A 17,861-nucleotide genomic window follows, 5' to 3' on the forward strand; every position below is an offset into this window, starting at 1 on the left:
GGGCTTTCATGTTTCAAAGGTTCTGAACTTGTCTTCTCCTTGTTTGTCATCTTTCTTCTTTTACTTGTTGGTTGTGTTGTCCGAATCTAGAGATAGGAATTTTTATTTATTTATTTATTTTTGTTATTCAATTGAATGAACTTTGTTTTTGATGGATGCCCCAATTGCTTGAATTGTAGTATACAATCAATACTGAACCTTCCAATGCATTGGCTTGTGGTGTAACTTAGTTTCAGGAATTGATGATAAGTATTGTTTCGATTTCGGGATTTAGGGGAGAATATTATGTTCCGAGAAAGAATATGTTTTTGCTGATCTGATCTTCTGTTGATGTAGTTTTGGTGCAATCTTGCTAATTTTTAGTAAAAGTAGTATTTTGTCGGACTGGTTATCTTTTTTGAGATTTTGTTTACTTTCAATTGGGTTTGCTACATGGAATTCATGGGGAATAAGAGGAAGGGAGCTGATATTCTACCAAGTTGTTGGGAAACCTAGTTCTCATTGTGTTGTGCCAGGAAAAAATGGGGGAGGGGGGGGAGAAGTGAGAAATATTTTCAAAAAATAAAAAAGTTTAGCCGCGAGCCTCGCGGCATGGCTGGTCGTGAGTGCCAGCCTTGCGGCAAAGTTGGCCCCAAGTGCCAGCCTCGCGACCAGTCCCGTGGCAGCCTGCCGCGAACTCCCTCATGGCGTTTTCGTGACAATTTCTCCATTTTTTTTTTTTTGTTGAATTTGACCCCATTCAGTAATCGACACGTGTTAGCATTAGCTATCCTTGAGAATTGTGCCCTATAAATACCCAGCTATAGGATATTAATGAGGGTTCCCAATTGAGGTAAAATTTTGACGTATTGATTGCATCTTTATTGTTTTCGTGAATAGTTATTTGGATCCAATACTGACTTAAGCATCGGAGGGTCTTCGTGGGGAAAGATTCTTGCGAGCCTTCTAACCCCTTTCCTGAGCATCAACAAGATCAAATCCTTGCGGTGAGATGTTGTGGTGAGACCAAATCCTCGCGGCGAGACGTTGCGGCGAAATCGAATCCTTACGGCGAGGGCAAAAACCTTACGGCGAAACCTTGTGGCATAGCCAAAATCTTGTGGCTAGTGGCAAAATTTTGTGCCGAAAGACTTTTTGGTGAAAGAGCTAGTACCGAAGCCTTGTGGCGAAAGAGGTAGTGGCGAAGACCTTGTGGCAAAAGAGCTAGTAGCGAAGATCTTGTAGCAAAATCTTGTGGAGAAAGAGTTACTGACGAAGACCTTGTGGCAAAAGAGTTAGTGGCGAAGACTTTGTGGCGAAAGAGCTAGTGGGAAAGATCTTGTGGCGAAGGAAGATCTTTGTGGCAAATGAGCTTGTGGCAAAATTCTTGCGGTGGGCAGCCTTGCAGCAAATTCCCTTGAGGCAGCTTCTCTTATGACAACCTAATTTCACCCGACACCAAACTCGAGTGGACCCCATATCATAAATTTTAATTGTTATAGTTTTAGCAACGACACATTGGAAGTTTTGTTTATCAAATTTGGTTAGGGATCAAATCTCAAATTTTTTAATTGTTGAGGGACTAAATGTGATATTTATATATTAAATTTAATTTGATGTGTCTCATTAATGTAACACTCACTTGCAAAAATGAGCGCATTTATATACGCACTAACATTCTATCACGGTAAAAACGTAATAATTTCTAATAATTAAAATATCGAATCTTGATGTTTTACGTATCAGAGACTAAACGTCATATTTTTAATTATTAAATGTCGTCATATGTATTAAGCCTAACAACAATAGTTACTCCTTTAAGATTGAAAAGGTATTGAATTCTAATATTCTTTCTTGATTTTTGTAAAGCAAAGAGATGCGCCTCATGTAGCACACAAACATATTGAATTTTTTTAAAAAATCTAGTTAATTATGGTGTGGGAAGCACTAGTTTTGAGAATATAAGCTTAATGAAATTCAATGTTAAGAGTTTGGTTGATTTATTATTATTATTATTATTATTATTATTATTATTACTGTAATTTATTTTAGTAAAATTTGTCTTTTTAATGCATTCATAAATGAGTTAAATTTAATTTTTACAAAAATTAAGGAAAATTGTAGCTGGTGGAGTTTGCACAGCAGCTGTGACTGTGTCGGGTGCCATAAATTCCCTAATGTGACAATTAATAGGTGGCATTTCAGCTTCATTTAGTAGAGCAAATTCTGTTTCTGGGACATCATCATAAATACAGAAGTAAATGCCAATTTATGAGCCTTGCCCTACACTAGTGCTCCTTTCATTGGAATTGTAGAAACATTATTTAGGGTCTGTTTGGGTAAGCGTTTTTTTTGGGGAGCTTTTAAGTTATACAGTTTTTAAGTGGTTTAAATCTTTTAAGTTAAATAACATTTTTGTATAAATATACTTTTAAGTTATGAGTTAATAATTATGTGTTTAGTTTGATAGAACGATAAGTTATTAGAATTTGATAAAAAGAGGAAAATAGATATGTTATTAAATAATACAAATAAAATGTATAAAAATATTAATTTTTAATAAAATTAAAGTATAAATTAATGTCTAATGATAAAATTTGACATTGTTGATGAATTATATATAATTATTAAAAAAATACTAATACAATATATATATGTTACATATATATATACACCCACAAAGCGACAGTAACGAGCAATGGAAGTGGCGAACAACGGGCGATGGAGGTTGGAGGTAGTGGACGACAACCGATAGAAGAGGAAGCAACAAATGTGGGCGATAGGGGCTAAAGGCAACAGCCAACAACAATGATGATAGGTCTGCAGACAATGGCTAATAGCGACAGTGGAGCTGGAGGCAGCGACAAATGGTGACGGAGGACCTGAAGGCGATGATCAAAGCTGGAGGGAGACAACGACGATGAAAGCAGTAAGTTGTGTAGATGAAAGGAGATGGATAGATTGGAATTTCAAAAGTTATGTGAGAGCAAATGTGTTTTTTGTTTGATCAACGCAATAAGTCCCTAGTAGCATTTTAGGAAAAGGTTGGGGAGAGAAGCTTTTGTCAAACATTGTAAATTAGCTTTTAAATTGAATATCATTTAAATTGTTGATAATTATCAAACACTTCAAAAATAAGTTACACGGCTTATAAGTGGTCAAACCACTTAGCTAAACTAGACTTTATTGTGATGGCGTTTCTTAAAATAAGATAAGGTTGTATTAAAATAATATTAAAATATTTTTCGAATCAAATATAGATTGATCAATATAAAGTTGAGAAGTATTTTAAAATTTTTATTAAATTATTTATTAAATTTTTAAAATGTACTAAAAAACATATGCATCATTTTTTTCTTATCTGTAAGATTTAAGATAAATTTATCCAACACGTAACTTTTTTTAAGGGTCGCCAAATAAATTTATCAAATACAATAAAAAGTACTTTTGTTTATAATGCTTTTCATATCTCACTTTTTTCGATCTATGTGTTGGTTGATAAAACTACCTATAAGAATGATACATTATGTGAAAATTATATTATTAATTTTAAAATTTTATATTTTATAATAAATTAATTATTGTATTTTAATTCTTTATGGCCACAATTATTAAATTTTATTTTTTTTATATTCATACCCTTTTTTTATTTTTCATTAAATTTTGTTAACAAAAATCGTGGTAATATATGTTAACATAAATCTAAAAAAATATTTATTTTAGCTTTATATTAATTTATATTATGTTAGTTTTTGTTAACTAAATTTGATGGGAAATTAAAAGAAAAATTGAATTATAACAAAAATGAAAGTCTAATGATTGTAATGACAAAAATTAAAGTGTAGTGATTAAGATATAATAAATATATTTTTTATTTTTAAATAAAGTACATTTATTGTACTTCATTTTTAACTACCAAACAATACGGCAATAAATATATTGTATCATGTAATATTTTATTAACTAATAAGAATATTTATTTTTGAAAAAAAAGTGCAAATGTAATAAATATATTTCGTTTAAAAATTCGCTTAATACGTACAATGCTCCCTCAATAATTAAAAAAATATAACCTTTGATTTCTGATGTATAAAAAATATTAAAATTTTGTATCTTAACTATTAAAAGTTATTGTTTTATATTATTACCATGGCGAAACACTAGCGTGTGTGTGAACATATTTATTTTTTTACAATTGACATGTTACGTGGATGACTGGTTGACAATATTTGAATAAGCTGACTGGTTTATTTACTCCCTCAATAATTAAAAAATATAGCGTTTAATTTTTTATGTACAAAATATCAAAATTTTGTACCTCAATAATTAAAAATTATTATTTTAAGTGTTTATCCTGAGACATAAATGAGGATCTAAACAAGAGAGTATTGAACTGAGTTCAATAAAGAGAAAAAATAGAGATTAGTCATATCATATTTTCTGATTTAGAGATTTAAATGTTTGGAATTTAACATTTTTTTAAGCTATGGTTAATTTGCTATTTTCTCCATCAAAGTAAATTTTAATTTGATGTATGGCTAACGTGACTTTTTTATGATATGACAATTTTTCTTTTTCATGTGTACATCTTACATGACGTAAATAGTGGCTCTATTTAGTCTCAATTACGATAAATACTTAAAGTAATTATTTTTAATAATTAAGATACATAATATCTTGACGTTTTGTACATTAGAAACCAAACGTCATATTTTTTAATTGTTAATGGAGTGTAATAGACTAATTAATCTATTCAAGTATTGTTAATCAGTCATCCATGCATGCAGCGTGACACTCACATAAGCGAGCATGTTAACATTCTATCACAATAAGGATTTAAAATAATATTTTTTAATAATTGAAATATAAAATTAGGACTTTTTACATATTAAGGGTCAAATATCATATTTTTTAATTATTAATAGAGTTTGATATGTATTAAGCCTTAAAAATGAGGTCGATTTACTATATGTGTTGTGTTATATTATAACATGTAATAAATACATGAAGGGTAATAATTAACATTACACCATATTGTTATTTCATCAGATTTGTTCTTTTGTTCGTGTCGGGCAATCCGATGCCAACATGTAAGGGAGGTGTGTTTTTTTTTTGGGGGGGGGAGGGGGAGGGGGCACGCCCCCTCTCATTTTGTTCGTGTTGGGTAAATACTATATTGCTTGACGTGGATAACATAACATTTTTGATTATTTTATTTACACAATATTATCAATTAATTATATTATAACATGTGTTTTATTGGTTAAAATTCAAAGATAATATATGATATTATTTTTAATATTTTACAAGTAAGTAAAATTAATGCAAAGTATATGATGATGGCCCATCCCAATTGGAAAGTAGAAATACCTAAAGTAACCCCTAACTAAAATGGACACAAGATCAAAGGTATAAATTAAGTCAAAAGACTTGAAAAGCCTATATAAATCAAAGGTTTAAGGATTAGGGTTAAGACGTGATATAAGATATTTTATGCTAATAAGCCCTACTAAAGGAAATTGTCAATTAGAAAAGTTAATATCAATATCTGATTTATCATCTGATATAATCTTAACTCTTTTTCGATCCTTATGAGATTTTATAGAAATGTGTGATTTTTTAAAAATCAAGTACTTTATTAATTACTTATTAATTGCAATACTATTGTATTATTCTTAAATATAATCACGAATTTAAATATTGGAAAATCTATCAAAAGACGGAGCCCCACCATCTTTTTATAAATAGAACAAGTCCAAACAAACTCAAACTCATAAATTGTTATGAATATTTCTAAATTGAGAACCAATAAAGAGTACAACTATTATATAGATTAAATGGTGGTCAACTCTAAACCTCTTGTCAATATAATAGTTAAACTCTAAACTCTTGTCAATATAATAGTTAAAGCTATTACACAAGTTTATTATTGTCTTAACGATTATTCTTTTACGAATATTCTTTCAAATTTCTTCTAAAAAAATGCGAAGCCAAAAGGAAATGTCATACTCAACAATGGCATCTGATATCATCGACTAATAAAATTATTTTAAAATATAATAAATTTATCATTAATTAATAAAATTATTTTAAATTTAAAAATAATATTTGTTCTTTAAAAATAAAATATCTTTATTAAAGTTTAACCATTGTATAATTATTAACATTACCTTTTACCTTTTTTTGAAATTTATAATTCTTAACATTACCTTGACATTAACGGTGTTGTATCAATTTTATTACATCATTAGATAAAATTAATCATATCAATGTTCAATTAGTCGAGTCGTTTGTCGACCAAATAGTTATAGATTAGCCTTTTAATTATTTTTTTTTGTATTTTCTTAGTTATTATACATGTAGAGTTTTGATCTTTTAATTAACGTTGCTTAATTTATGCTAAGCAATACTGATGTGACAACTCAAATATAATGATATGAGATTCACTTTATCAAATTGAGTTGAATGAATTAAATGAGTGAGCTCCAAGTAATTATTATATTTGATTTATTATATTAATATTATTTAGAAAATTAAAAATTTATATATATAGAATATAGTAACATGCATAATAATATATTTAGTACTAAAAATAAAATATATTTATTATATTATTAATGCTAATTATTGTCTTAGGAGTAATAGTTAAATACAAGACAATTGTTAAAGTATATTTATTGTATCTTGTTTTTAATATCTAAATAACTTTATTAACGGATGATAAATGTATCGTATTTTAAATTAATTAATTAATATAAAATAAGGTCCATTTATTACTCTTATTATATATAACTAGAGGGTGATCCGTGCTACGCACGTGAAAGAACCAAAAAATTTTAAGTAAAAGTTGATTGAGCGGCATTTAATTATAATTATTTAAATTTTAATATTTAAATAAAATTAGTATAGATTTATAAATATTAATTCTAAATATTATTTGTCAAACTGTTATACCGTGTATATAGCATTTCTCTGAAATGCTGTTCTGTGAACACGCAGCGGCAGCATGACTAAGGGCCTGTTTGGCTAAACGTTTTATTTGAAAGCTTTTAAGCTGCCCAACTTTTAAGTGGTTTAAAGTTTTTAAGTTAAGGAACATTTAAATTGATAATATTTTTAGATAAATATATTTTTAAGTTATTAATTAATAATTATGTGTTTGATTCAAAAGGTCTGATAAGTTATTATAACTTGATAAAAAAATAAAAATAAACATGTTAAATAATACAAATAAAGAACATAAAAATATTATTTTTAATAAAATTAAATAATAAATTAATGTATATTGATAAAATTTGATCCTAATGATAAATTATATATAATTATTAAAAAATATTAATATTATATATATTAAATATACATATTACATATATATATATACATTTATAGAGAGACGAGCACAAGCAATGAAAGTTGGAGATGACAATTGATAATAATGGTAGAGCTAGAGATGACGAAGGACTTGAAAACGATAGCTGTAATTAGAGGGAGGCGACGACAATAAAAGTAGGAAGCTGTGTAGATGAAAGAAGATAGGTAGATTAAAATTTCAAAAATTGTGTGAGGGTAAATGTATTTTTAAATTCGTAGTAATGTTTTTAAAAAGTTTGGAGAGGGAAGTTTTTGTTAAATGCTGGTAAATTAATTTTAAGCTGAATAACATTTAAACTGGTAGTGATTGCCAAACACTTTAAAAAATAGGCTACCGAGCTTATAAGCGGCTAAACCGCTCACCCAAAAAGGCCATAAACAATAAACCTCCATTAATGCTGTGGGAGAAGAAGATGAAGCTGTACCTGGGACTGGGGGTAGTTATGGAGGTTCATGAACTCCATTAATTCATCAGTGATGACTCTGACACCAAACAGATGTGGTGGTTGCTCTACTCTATCTCAGGCCTACGTGGTCCTTCTTCCAATCCAACCCTTGAAGCCTCAATGGCGATCGCTTTCACCTAGTTTCGGCAACCGAGAGCATTTCCTCTTCTCCGTCCTCATTCCTCCCCTTTCTTTAATGGCCGAGCTCGGCCAGCTGCTCTTCGTTTTATTTATGGCGGCGGCTTTATTTAACTCGGCCGAGTCGCAAGTTCTCATCCGTTTTGATCGAGCTCCGCCGCCGCGGTCGAGGTTCTCCACCGCCGTTTTCCGGTACTCGGTGGTGACGCTGGACAGTTCCAGTTCGTGCGAGAGCCATGGTTGTTCGATCCACTGTGAGGTACTGAATTACTGACGCAATTCCTTGATATGAACTCCTTTTCTGTTCTTGCTTGCTTGTTTGGTTGAGAAATTGAAGATAATGGGGTTAATGTTTCAATGCTAGATTTCATTAGCTAGGGTTTTGCCAGCATATATGCTATCTTATATCCTCATAGAATGAGGATTTTTCCCCTTTTTTGGTAGAATGCATCTAGAACTGGTTGAAACAATACTTCCATGGAGTTGCGTAAGCTTCTAGCTATCTTTTGATAATGATCTGAGGGAGCTTGGCGTTTTTTATCAGCTTGACGGCCAAGCACTGAGGTCATGTCCTGCTGATGCCACCGTATTAAAAAACTTGACAGTAAATCAGAGACACAATTTTGTTGTGAACGTTACAACCGGGGATGCAAAGAGCAACTCATCCACCTATTCATGGTTCATCGGTAAGCATTGTCTTCTCACATATTTCTCTGATCTTTAATGGCTGCAAAATTTATTTCTCAAAGGCGTCTAATGCCGGCTTTGTTTCATATTCATAGATACAACACCGCCAACTGCTACAATATTTAGCAAACAGAGTTTCACAAATGCTGAAGAAGTGGAAATTGATGTTATTTTTAGTGAAGCTTGCAGTAGAAATGGTGGTTTCAAGTGTATTAACTCATCAAACTGTGATGTAAGAGGTCCTTTACTTGAGTTCTATCCCATGCTATTGACTACTAGTACCCTGAAAATAGCTACTTTTACTGGAATAATGCTATTATTACCTTCACATTTTCATGTTTCAAATTCCAATTTCCAGGTGATTGTAAATGGTCCTGCCCGTGTGGACACCTCTTCATTGCGTATCATCAAACCTGACATAAAATATCGCCTTAATGTTATTCTTTCTAGTAGAAGTATTTATGCTCGGGTCATAATTAAAATGGCAGATAAGTTCTGTACTGACCAAGCAGGGAACTGGTTTGCTAGAACGAACAGTTCAATTTTCACTGTTCACTTGGGTAAGAACATACCAAAGTCACTGCTTTCCCTAAGTTTGCTACTCTTATTTCCCCTTTGAATCCTGCACTGACCCTTCAATGGTTTCTTAGATAGAAGACCCGTGGAAGTGGATTTATGGATGCCCGTCCCATCTTATGAATTGGTGATAAATGGTGTTTCAAGAACTGTAATTGCAACTAACAAAATGGAGGACCTGAAAGTTTTCTTGGACTTCAGTACTCCTGTTTTGAATTCAACAGAACAGATTCTAAGAGTGTTACATGTAAATTCGGGTAACTTCATATCTAGTCAGAATGGAAATCATGGAAATCGCAGATTTGGTTTCAAAGTAAGCCTGGATCTTCAACTCCACTATTACTATTAAATATTACTCTTGCACACATGATATTTTCCTCCTTTTTGTGGACAGCTTCAGAATATTTCAAGAACTGAAATAATCACAGTGGATGTAGAGGCTGCTTCAATAATTGGAAGAACAGGCAGTGCCATTTCCCCTGTCGCCCCTATTACATTCTTATATGGTATGTATTGTATAATTTTCCCAGTTTAGTTATCTCTGAAATTTGTTTCTGAAAAGTTTCTTACTAGTCTGATTTAAAATCTAATCTAATGGGCTTGTCTTTTAGATTCAAATGAGCCTAGAGTAGGCTTGCGCACAAGCTCATCGAGAGCTACAACAGATCCCATCATCAAGATAATAATTGAGTTCACAAAGCCAGTTTTTGGATTTGAGCCCTCAAAGGTTGAAGTGAAGGGGGGAGTCTCACAAGGCAGGTGCATATTGCTTAACAGTATTAAAATTGGACCAACACTGCTTACTGAGGCATAAAACAAACTTCGGTTTGAAGACTGTTCAAATATTAGCAGGAGATAAGTTTTTGCTTATGCTCACTCGATCAATACTATTTTCAAAAGTAGTTGTCTGATTTGTGGTGTTGGTTTGTGTAGATTTGAAGAACTTTCGAGAGCTCTATACTTACTGACAGTCCAAGCAGAATCACAAGATGTATCCATCATTGTTCCTGCAGGACAAGTAAATGATATTTCAGGAAATCTAAACTTGGCTTCTAATGTCCTCAATTCCAAGCATTGTATGGATAATTTCTTTCTCCTTGTTCATGCCCCACCAGTTGGTCCATTTTTGTTTTTAAGTATGCTAAATGGTACAAAAATGAAATACAATTGTTGTTGCTTGAATATAACAATACAATTTGTCTGCCTGGAGATTAGTCTTCAAGCCTTGAGAATCTGCAAAAACTAAACTGTCAGAGGGGGCAAAGCATTCCATGTGCAAACACTCTAATACTTAAATTAAATTCTTAGAGATCACGAAAGAAAATGCAGAGCTCTTGAATTGATAAAAAGTGACTTACCTAGGAGAAGGGATCTTCCTCTATTTATAGATGAAATCATTGGAAAGTGATAACAATTCTTGATATATCGGGATTAGGGTTGTTGTAGATAATCCTTATCCGTTGCGAATTTTTAGGAGAAGACTTTGGAGATAACCGTTTGCACATTAATTTTGGAAATACCCCGTAAGAGGGGTCACAAGGAGACTGCTTGGTCTCTTGGAGGATGGAGCTTGTGGAATTTTCCTAATAGGTCTCCTAAAGACCTTTTTTCTGAGAGGGACTCCTAGGTCCTTTATGGCTCCTTTTGCTTTTATCCATTGTTTTCTTAGGCTTGCTTTTTATAGGCCTTCAGCAATGGGCCTTGGTCTATTATTCATCAATTGCTCCCACTCTTTTCTTTGAGTCTCTCGAAGGGAGGAGTTTTTGTGTTTGTCAAACTGTCCTCTGAGAGACTCTTTCGCAGGAGTGCTTTTTTGATGGTTCTAACTTTTTTTCTTTTTGGCTTTAGCATGAACCTTGCCTCAATCTTTTTCTTTCATTCAACAGTTGTGGTCTTTCTCTGTCTTTTTATCGTTTTTGTCTCTTAGAGTTTCCCTATAAAAGAGCAGCCCTCAGTTATTTCTTCATTTTTTACTTTTTATCGAGCAATTTTTCCCAGATTCTTTCGGAAGAGCTTTTCTACTTTCTTGCATATCTCTTGGAGACTTCTTCACATATCCCCCAAAGGCCTTCTCGATCACCCACAAACTTGCTTGGTCATTTTTTCAAGCCTTTTAGAGACTCTTTTGGGTTAATCCTTTTAAGTGGTGGCCAGAACAAAACAAATAACGAGGGTTGCATCTTCTTTGGGAGATAAGGGTGCTGTCAGGGAAAGGTTCTAGGTTCATGGAGGCAAATCTCAAAAGAGTGAGGGCTTGTTTTCCTTTCCTCGAAGATTATGAGGAGAAGGTACCTGGGTAGGGGGACACTTGTGTTGCTCGTATTAATGAGGATTGTATAGGTGTCCATGAGGCTTCCTTAGCGGCGGGTCTTAGGTTCCCCATCCCTAAGTTTGGCATCAGTTTTTTGAGGACAAGTTTTTTGGTTCTAACTTAGCTTCACCTGAATGGATGGGCCCAATTGATGGCCTTTTTTATTTTGTGCCACTAGAGGGGAGTGGTGCCTTCCCTTAAATTGCTTAGTTGCTTCTATAGGATTAGAGGGGTAGCTTTTTTCCCTTCAAAGAGGACCAGGGGTTAGCAAACTTTTTGTCAATCTTCTAAATAAGATAGATGGTTTTGAGACTAGCCTATTTGTAATAAAGCCCTCGGCTAATTGGAGTGCTACTCTACAATAGTGTTGCGATGATGATCGAAAGGCTTAGGCAGTTCAGTTTCCTTCTCCCACAAGAGTGTTCATGTAGTCTATAGCACAACTATAAGGAAGTTAGTTTCTCCAGGCTTGCTCGTCTTCATGAGATTTCAACTTGTGAGAACATTGTCACTGTGGGATGGGGGCTTTTGGTCGTACAATTGGCAGGTCCCTTTAGGACTTTAAGTGGGGGTGTTGTGTCCCCTGTCGACCCTTCAGTTGACAGGAGTGATTCTGGACTCGTTGGGGATGTTTTGAGTGGTGGTGTTCAGCCAATGTCCTTCTCTTCTGATGATGAATAGAGGGAGAGGAGGATGAAGATGAGATAGGAGTCTCACTTGCACACCTCCACATCCCTACAGGAGCATGTTTCTTTTGAGGATATTTCTTTCTTTTGCCTTTTTGTCTTACCATAGTCTTCTTTTCGTCTATTTCCTTTCAGTAACTTACACTTTGCCTTTGGTTTTGTAGAATAGGGTTGTGGTAGTGCAACTCTTAGGAGAATTGATGCTTATGAGGCTCGAAAGCTCAAGGTGATGCAGGCTGCAGGGGTGAATAAGCAGCTTCATGTCACTTAAGATGCTGCTGGTCTGTCTATTCACGCCAAGGGGACCACAACTCTTCCTTCTTAGCCTCACGTACCTCCACCTCCACTGGCAACATCTCTCATTCCTTCTTCATAGCCTCAAGCAGCCCATAATCCTTTGGCAAGGGTAGTGGGTGCTGAAAGCTCCTGCTGGCTTCCTTCTCCTTCTCTTGTTCCTAGCTAAGACGAGGCTATGTTAGGAGGCTATGTTTGTTCTTAACTTGGATGAACACCATTGTTAGGGGTTGGGTAGAGTGCAATTGCACTTGATCCCCTTACCGCAAAGACTGGAGGACCAAGCAAGTCTCCATCACTTAACTTGTTTTGTTCTAGCCATCACTTACTCAAAAGATTAACTAGAATTAGAAGAGTCTCCAGAAGGCTTGAAAAAACGACTAAGTAAGTTTGTGGGTGATTGAAAAGGTCTTCGAGGGATATGCAAAGAAGTCTCTAGGAGATATGCAAGAAAGCAAAAAAGCTCTTATGGAAGACTCTGGGAAGCATCGCTTGGGTAAAAAGTTAAAAAAAAATGAAGAAATAATTTAGGGCCCTCCTTTTATAGGGAAACCCTAAGAGTTGAAACAACAGAGGCTGAGGGGATCTAGACCATATGACAAAAAGGCAGCAAAAGACCATATCCATTGGATGAAAAAAAAAATCCAACGAGACAAGGTTCGTGCTAAAGCCAAAAAGAAAAAAGTTATTACCATAAGAAAAAGCACCCGTTTGGGAGGACGGTCCATTAAACACAAAACTCTTCCTTCCATGACACTAAGAGAAAAGAGTTTGTAGGAATTAATTAGTAATGGACCAAGGCCCATTGCCAAGAGCTCATCAAAGACAAGCTCAATAAAACAACGGATAAAAGCAAAAGAAAAAGCCACAAAGGGCCTGGAAGATCCTATCAGAAGAAGGGTCTTTGGGAGACTTATTAGACAAATTCCGCAAGCTCCATCCTCTAAGAGACTAAGCAGTCTCCTAGTGACTAGGATTGTAATCGAGCCGAGCTGAGCACGACTCATTAGAAAAAATGTTAGCTCGACTTGAGATAAAAAATTTGTTAAGGATTTACTAAGCTCGAGCTCAAACCAACTCGTTCAACATGATAAACAAACTTCTGGTGAGCCGAGCTCAAGCTGGAACTTACTAGGAATTTTTTTTTTTAATTAAAGCTATTAAAATCAATTTTTACATAACAAAAAATATAACAAATACAAGCATAAGTTCTCAAGATAAATACAACATTATTCAAACAAACATAAACATCTTTATCACAAACACAAGGAAAAATAACAAAATAAATAAAAATTTTAAACACAACAATGTAATATAAACATGTTCAAAGCCACTTGTCCATGAATAAAAATATCTTAAATCTTTAATCTTCAATCCTCAATCAACCACCAACTCTATGCGAAAGGAATCTTCATATTCCTTCTCTTATAAATTAAAATACAAGAATTAATAATTACTACCAATATCAAGTTATAATAATAAAAAAAAATTATTTTGTGAGCCTGTGTACGAGCCTATTCATGAACTTGTTCGCGCGCCGAATTGTGGCAAGCTTTGCCTTGCTCAAGCTCGGCTAATTTATGAGGTGAGCTCCAAATTAGAGGTCAAGCCCATTTCGTTTATAACACGAGTTGAACACGAATGAGCTCTTACTGAGTTGAATGCCAACTCGCTCATGAGCAGCTCGACTCATTTACAACCCTACCGGTAACCCCTCTCACGGGGCATTCCCAAAACCATTGTGCAAACAAATACCTCCGGAATTTTTTTTCTAAAAATTTACAGCGAATAAATACATGGAAGTCTAGAATTCATGTAGCCGACCCCACATAGTGGGATAAAGGCTGGATATGTTGTTGTTACAGCGAATAAAGATTATCTGCAACAATTCTAATCTCGATATATCAAGGATTGTTATCACTTCCCAACAGTTTCATCTATAAATAGAGGGTCCCTCCTCCCAAGTAAGTCACTTTTTATCAATTCAAGAGCTTTGCACTTCCTTTTGCTACATTCATGAATCTAATTTAAACATCAAAGTGTTTACGCAGGGAATGTCTTGCCCCCTCTTAACGGTTTTGTTTTTACAGAATTCTTGAGGCTTGAAGACTAATTCCTAGGCAGATAAATTCGATTGTTTTGCTATTTTGAACTATATTTCTATAGGATACCGTTTATGGCCAAGTTATTTTTGCCTTGGATCTAACATTCCGCCAAGAAAGAAGAATATAACATTTAGTAGGTGCAGCTAATTCCCTGTTCTTGACTCTCATGTTTACAGACTCAGCCCCTCCTATACCAATTGCACTCCACTCATTCATGACTGCCGGTGTACTAGCAACATCACTAACTGCTGCTGTGCTTTCACTTTCTTCTGCAACTCTAGAAGCAGCCGGCACTCTAACTTGCAGGGACACTTTTTTCTCTGATCCCACAATGAATCTGCTTGTATGTCTCTGTGTACCTTATGAAATTTTTATATGATTTCAATCAACCTGCTTTTTCTTTCTCAAAACGCTGCAATTTTCATGTTCATAAATCACATTAAGATTATTCTCTTTATTTATTTAATTTTCTGCATGATATTTTACAATAGGGAATGGTGGGACACCTGCAAGTGTTTGTTCTTGCAGACTGGCTCTTGGTTTATCTGCCGGTAGAATATTTTGAGACAACAAAGGGTCTAAGGTGGCTTTTACCCCGCCAAAAGCTTCCATGGAAGAAGGCGAGCTCTTCAATGTGGCCCAACAAGTTGTACACGACTGAAATGGAGCTTGAAGTGAAACAAAGACAGTCATCCTATGGATTGCCCTCTTCAGAAGGAGCTCAATGTGCATATAAACTAAATTTAACCAGTTACTCCTCTTACTCACAAGGAAGAAGACCCATTTCAACAGGGACTTACCGTAAGAATGGGTGGCTCCCAGTGCTTGATAATGTAACCATGAAAAACCTTCCATATGGGCTACCCCTAGATTCCACTGAATATTTCACTTATTTTCTGGTGAGTATTCACTTGAGATGCTAACTTTTTCGATGAAATACGGAAGCTTTTTTTTTTTTTTTGAACTGTTGAGTCACTGTACTTGCAGCGAGGAGAGCCATTATCTGCCAGCCATGTCATTAAAAGAATGGAGAGATATACAGGGTTTGTATGCTTCTCTTTACTTGTTTAATATTTGAAGATAAAATGATAAGCCAAGTTATTCGCTATACTTCATATCTATGGTCAACAGTGACCATCAATAAAGAGAATGTGTTTGTCAAAGCTAAATCCGCCCTCTAAATAGATGGCAGGACTTGGAAATGAACTTGTTCTGGCTTGGTGTAGGAGGAGTTGGTTTACTAACAACCCATATAGTGACACTTCTTTTCCTTCGATGGAGGACTCAAACACCTGCTTATGGGAGACTTTCAGTTCCGAGGTTTGAGCTCTTTCTCCTGATTATTATGCTACCTTGCATCTGTCAATCTGCAGCTTTTGTCATCAGAGGTAAGCAATCCTGTTTATCGTACTTCAAAAAATAAGAATTTTTCACTAGAAGTTTCTCATAACTCAAGCCAAGTAATACAATGTGCAGGTGGTACAGCAGGGGGAATCCTTACAGGGACTTTGTTGCTAGCCATCCCTGGAGGTTTCATTTTATCAATATGCCTCTTTCTTATAATTATCGTATTTTCTGGGAGCTTTGCGCAGTATACAGAAGTCAAGGGCATTGAAAAGAGGGAGCCATGGCATACAAAACTGTGGCTTCTCTTCACCGGGAGGCCTGCCATTGGAAAATGGCGATATAGAGAGGGGTTTCCATCTTCTTTCCTCTCTCGATTTGGGATTCTTTTTGAGAGCTGGAGGGGTCCTCCAATCCTTGTCATAGAAGACCAAAATGACCCAAACAGCAAGGGAAAGCAGGCAGAAGTCGGCCTTAGTGGGAACCGAAGAATGGGGGTTCCAAGTTCAGTTGACAGCAATGAAGAATACAGAATTCCCAAGTCTAAGAGGCTCTTAGGATGTGCCAGATCCTCATATATACTCCTTGATCTTTTCAGAAGAGCAACTTTAGGGATAGCAGCCGGAGCTTTCTCATCAGGAGGTTTGAAACAGAGCCTTTTTGCACTAGCCATCACCTTGGTTCAGTTCATATACCTGTTTTCCCTTAAACCATATATCAGCCGGGCAGTAAACGCAGTGGAGAGTGTGTCACTCTTGTGTGAGGCAGGCCTCTTCATGCTATCGACAAGCCTAAATGACACAAATTCAATTAAGGAACACAAATTTGGGTATGCAATGCTTGGTTTCCTCTTTGTTACGTATGTTTCACATATGATAAACGAGTGGTACGCTATCATAAACTGCCTTCTTAGTCTCTCCAAGCCGCAACCAAATTCTTTCAAGCTAGGCCTAAAAAATGCTGCCAGGGGTCTCCTCCTCCTTGTTCTCCCGAGGAGCTATTGTTCAAGAGCCGGTGAATCCTCCCGACTAAAAGCAGGCCCTGATTCAGTCCCATGTTCGAGTGTGATGACTGCAACAGTGGTCCCTGTGGTTAGTCCTGGTTTGTCGCCAGACCCGAGCACCTCTGTTCCGATGACTGCTGAGACCGGCCTTCAACCCCGGGAAGGAAAACAAGTTAAAGGACTTAAACTAGAGCCAGAAAATGAGATGAAGCAGCTGAGGAAGTTGGCAAGAGCTAGCTTCGCAGTGAGTTCAAATTATGAGAGAGGGAGCACCAGCTATGGTCCATAGATTCGAGTGCTTTGCTTTGTTTGAAGCCTCCTTGGACAAGATTCGTACCCTATTCTCCACAAACTAGTCTGATTCTATATATGCTGCTGAGGTATATCTAACATATATATATATATATATATATGCTTCACCTTGACATGTTTCTTTACTTTTATTTTGAACTGCTGTCTCAACTGTGTGGCATACAAACATTGACAAGCTACATCTCCTTAGCTTAACTCTGATTTGCATTGTATGCATAATATATTTTCACACTCACCCCAACAACAACAACATTTTATTTTCCTATTTTTGCAGGCCCTTTTTTCTTTTGAATGAGGTCGCCTATAATGCTGGATCTAATTCATCTCACTTAATTTTACATGTTAGAACTTCGTTCACAATGTTGTTTATCAATCGACTTAAATGCATGAACCTTAATAAACGATGTTATTAAACTGTCTTAGTACTTAACTACTAGTACCTACTTGGATTAGTGGTTAGTTAACATGTTTGTTTTTCATTAACAATGTCATTTTCCTCTAATTAATGTTATAATAGAGCAAGAAATTGCATTTGGTAATGCGTCACTAGCACTGTGCTTGAGCTTCCACCATAAAAGGCGACCCAATTCGCTTCAAGAATATCTCAGC

At 35.0% G+C, this 17,861-nt stretch overlaps 2 protein-coding genes across 3 annotated transcripts in view; both read left to right on the forward strand.

Annotated features, from left to right (window-relative positions):
* Positions 1–17,861, forward strand: part of LOC127800347 (50S ribosomal protein L27, chloroplastic) — a 31,034-nt gene that overhangs the window by 2,012 nt on the left and 11,161 nt on the right. The window lies entirely within an intron of this gene.
* Positions 7,728–17,849, forward strand: LOC127800341 (uncharacterized). 2 transcript variants are annotated; one of them, XM_052334896.1, is made up of 13 exons: positions 7,731–8,193; positions 8,479–8,620; positions 8,717–8,853; positions 8,980–9,181; positions 9,272–9,510; positions 9,592–9,703; positions 9,809–9,956; positions 10,131–10,273; positions 14,770–14,936; positions 15,085–15,492; positions 15,581–15,636; positions 15,779–15,981; positions 16,070–17,849. In XM_052334896.1, the coding sequence occupies exons 1-13, from the start codon at positions 7,804–7,806 to the stop codon at positions 17,227–17,229; spliced, it is 3,507 nt and encodes a 1,168-aa protein (XP_052190856.1). In that variant the 5' UTR covers positions 7,731–7,803; the 3' UTR covers positions 17,230–17,849. The 2 variants fall into 2 exon arrangements, with proteins under 2 accessions (XP_052190857.1, XP_052190856.1); XM_052334897.1 differs by lacking the exon at positions 16,070–17,849 and having other exon boundaries at positions 7,728–8,193; positions 15,820–15,940.

The sequence above is a fragment of the Diospyros lotus genome, chromosome 4 (assembly GCF_014633365.1).
Source record: "Diospyros lotus cultivar Yz01 chromosome 4, ASM1463336v1, whole genome shotgun sequence".
Lineage (NCBI taxonomy): Eukaryota > Viridiplantae > Streptophyta > Magnoliopsida > Ericales > Ebenaceae > Diospyros > Diospyros lotus.

Excerpts from the sequence above, each read along its gene's own strand:
- LOC127800341 (XM_052334896.1), top strand. The coding sequence starts at position 7,804 with ATGAACTCCATTAATTCATCAGTGATGACTCTGACACCAAACAGATGT. Across the intron at positions 8,621-8,716 it reads CACCTATTCATGGTTCATCG|ATACAACACCGCCAACTGCT; the intron begins GTAAGCATTGTC and ends TCATATTCATAG. Across the intron at positions 9,957-10,130 it reads GGGGGAGTCTCACAAGGCAG|ATTTGAAGAACTTTCGAGAG; the intron begins GTGCATATTGCT and ends TGGTTTGTGTAG.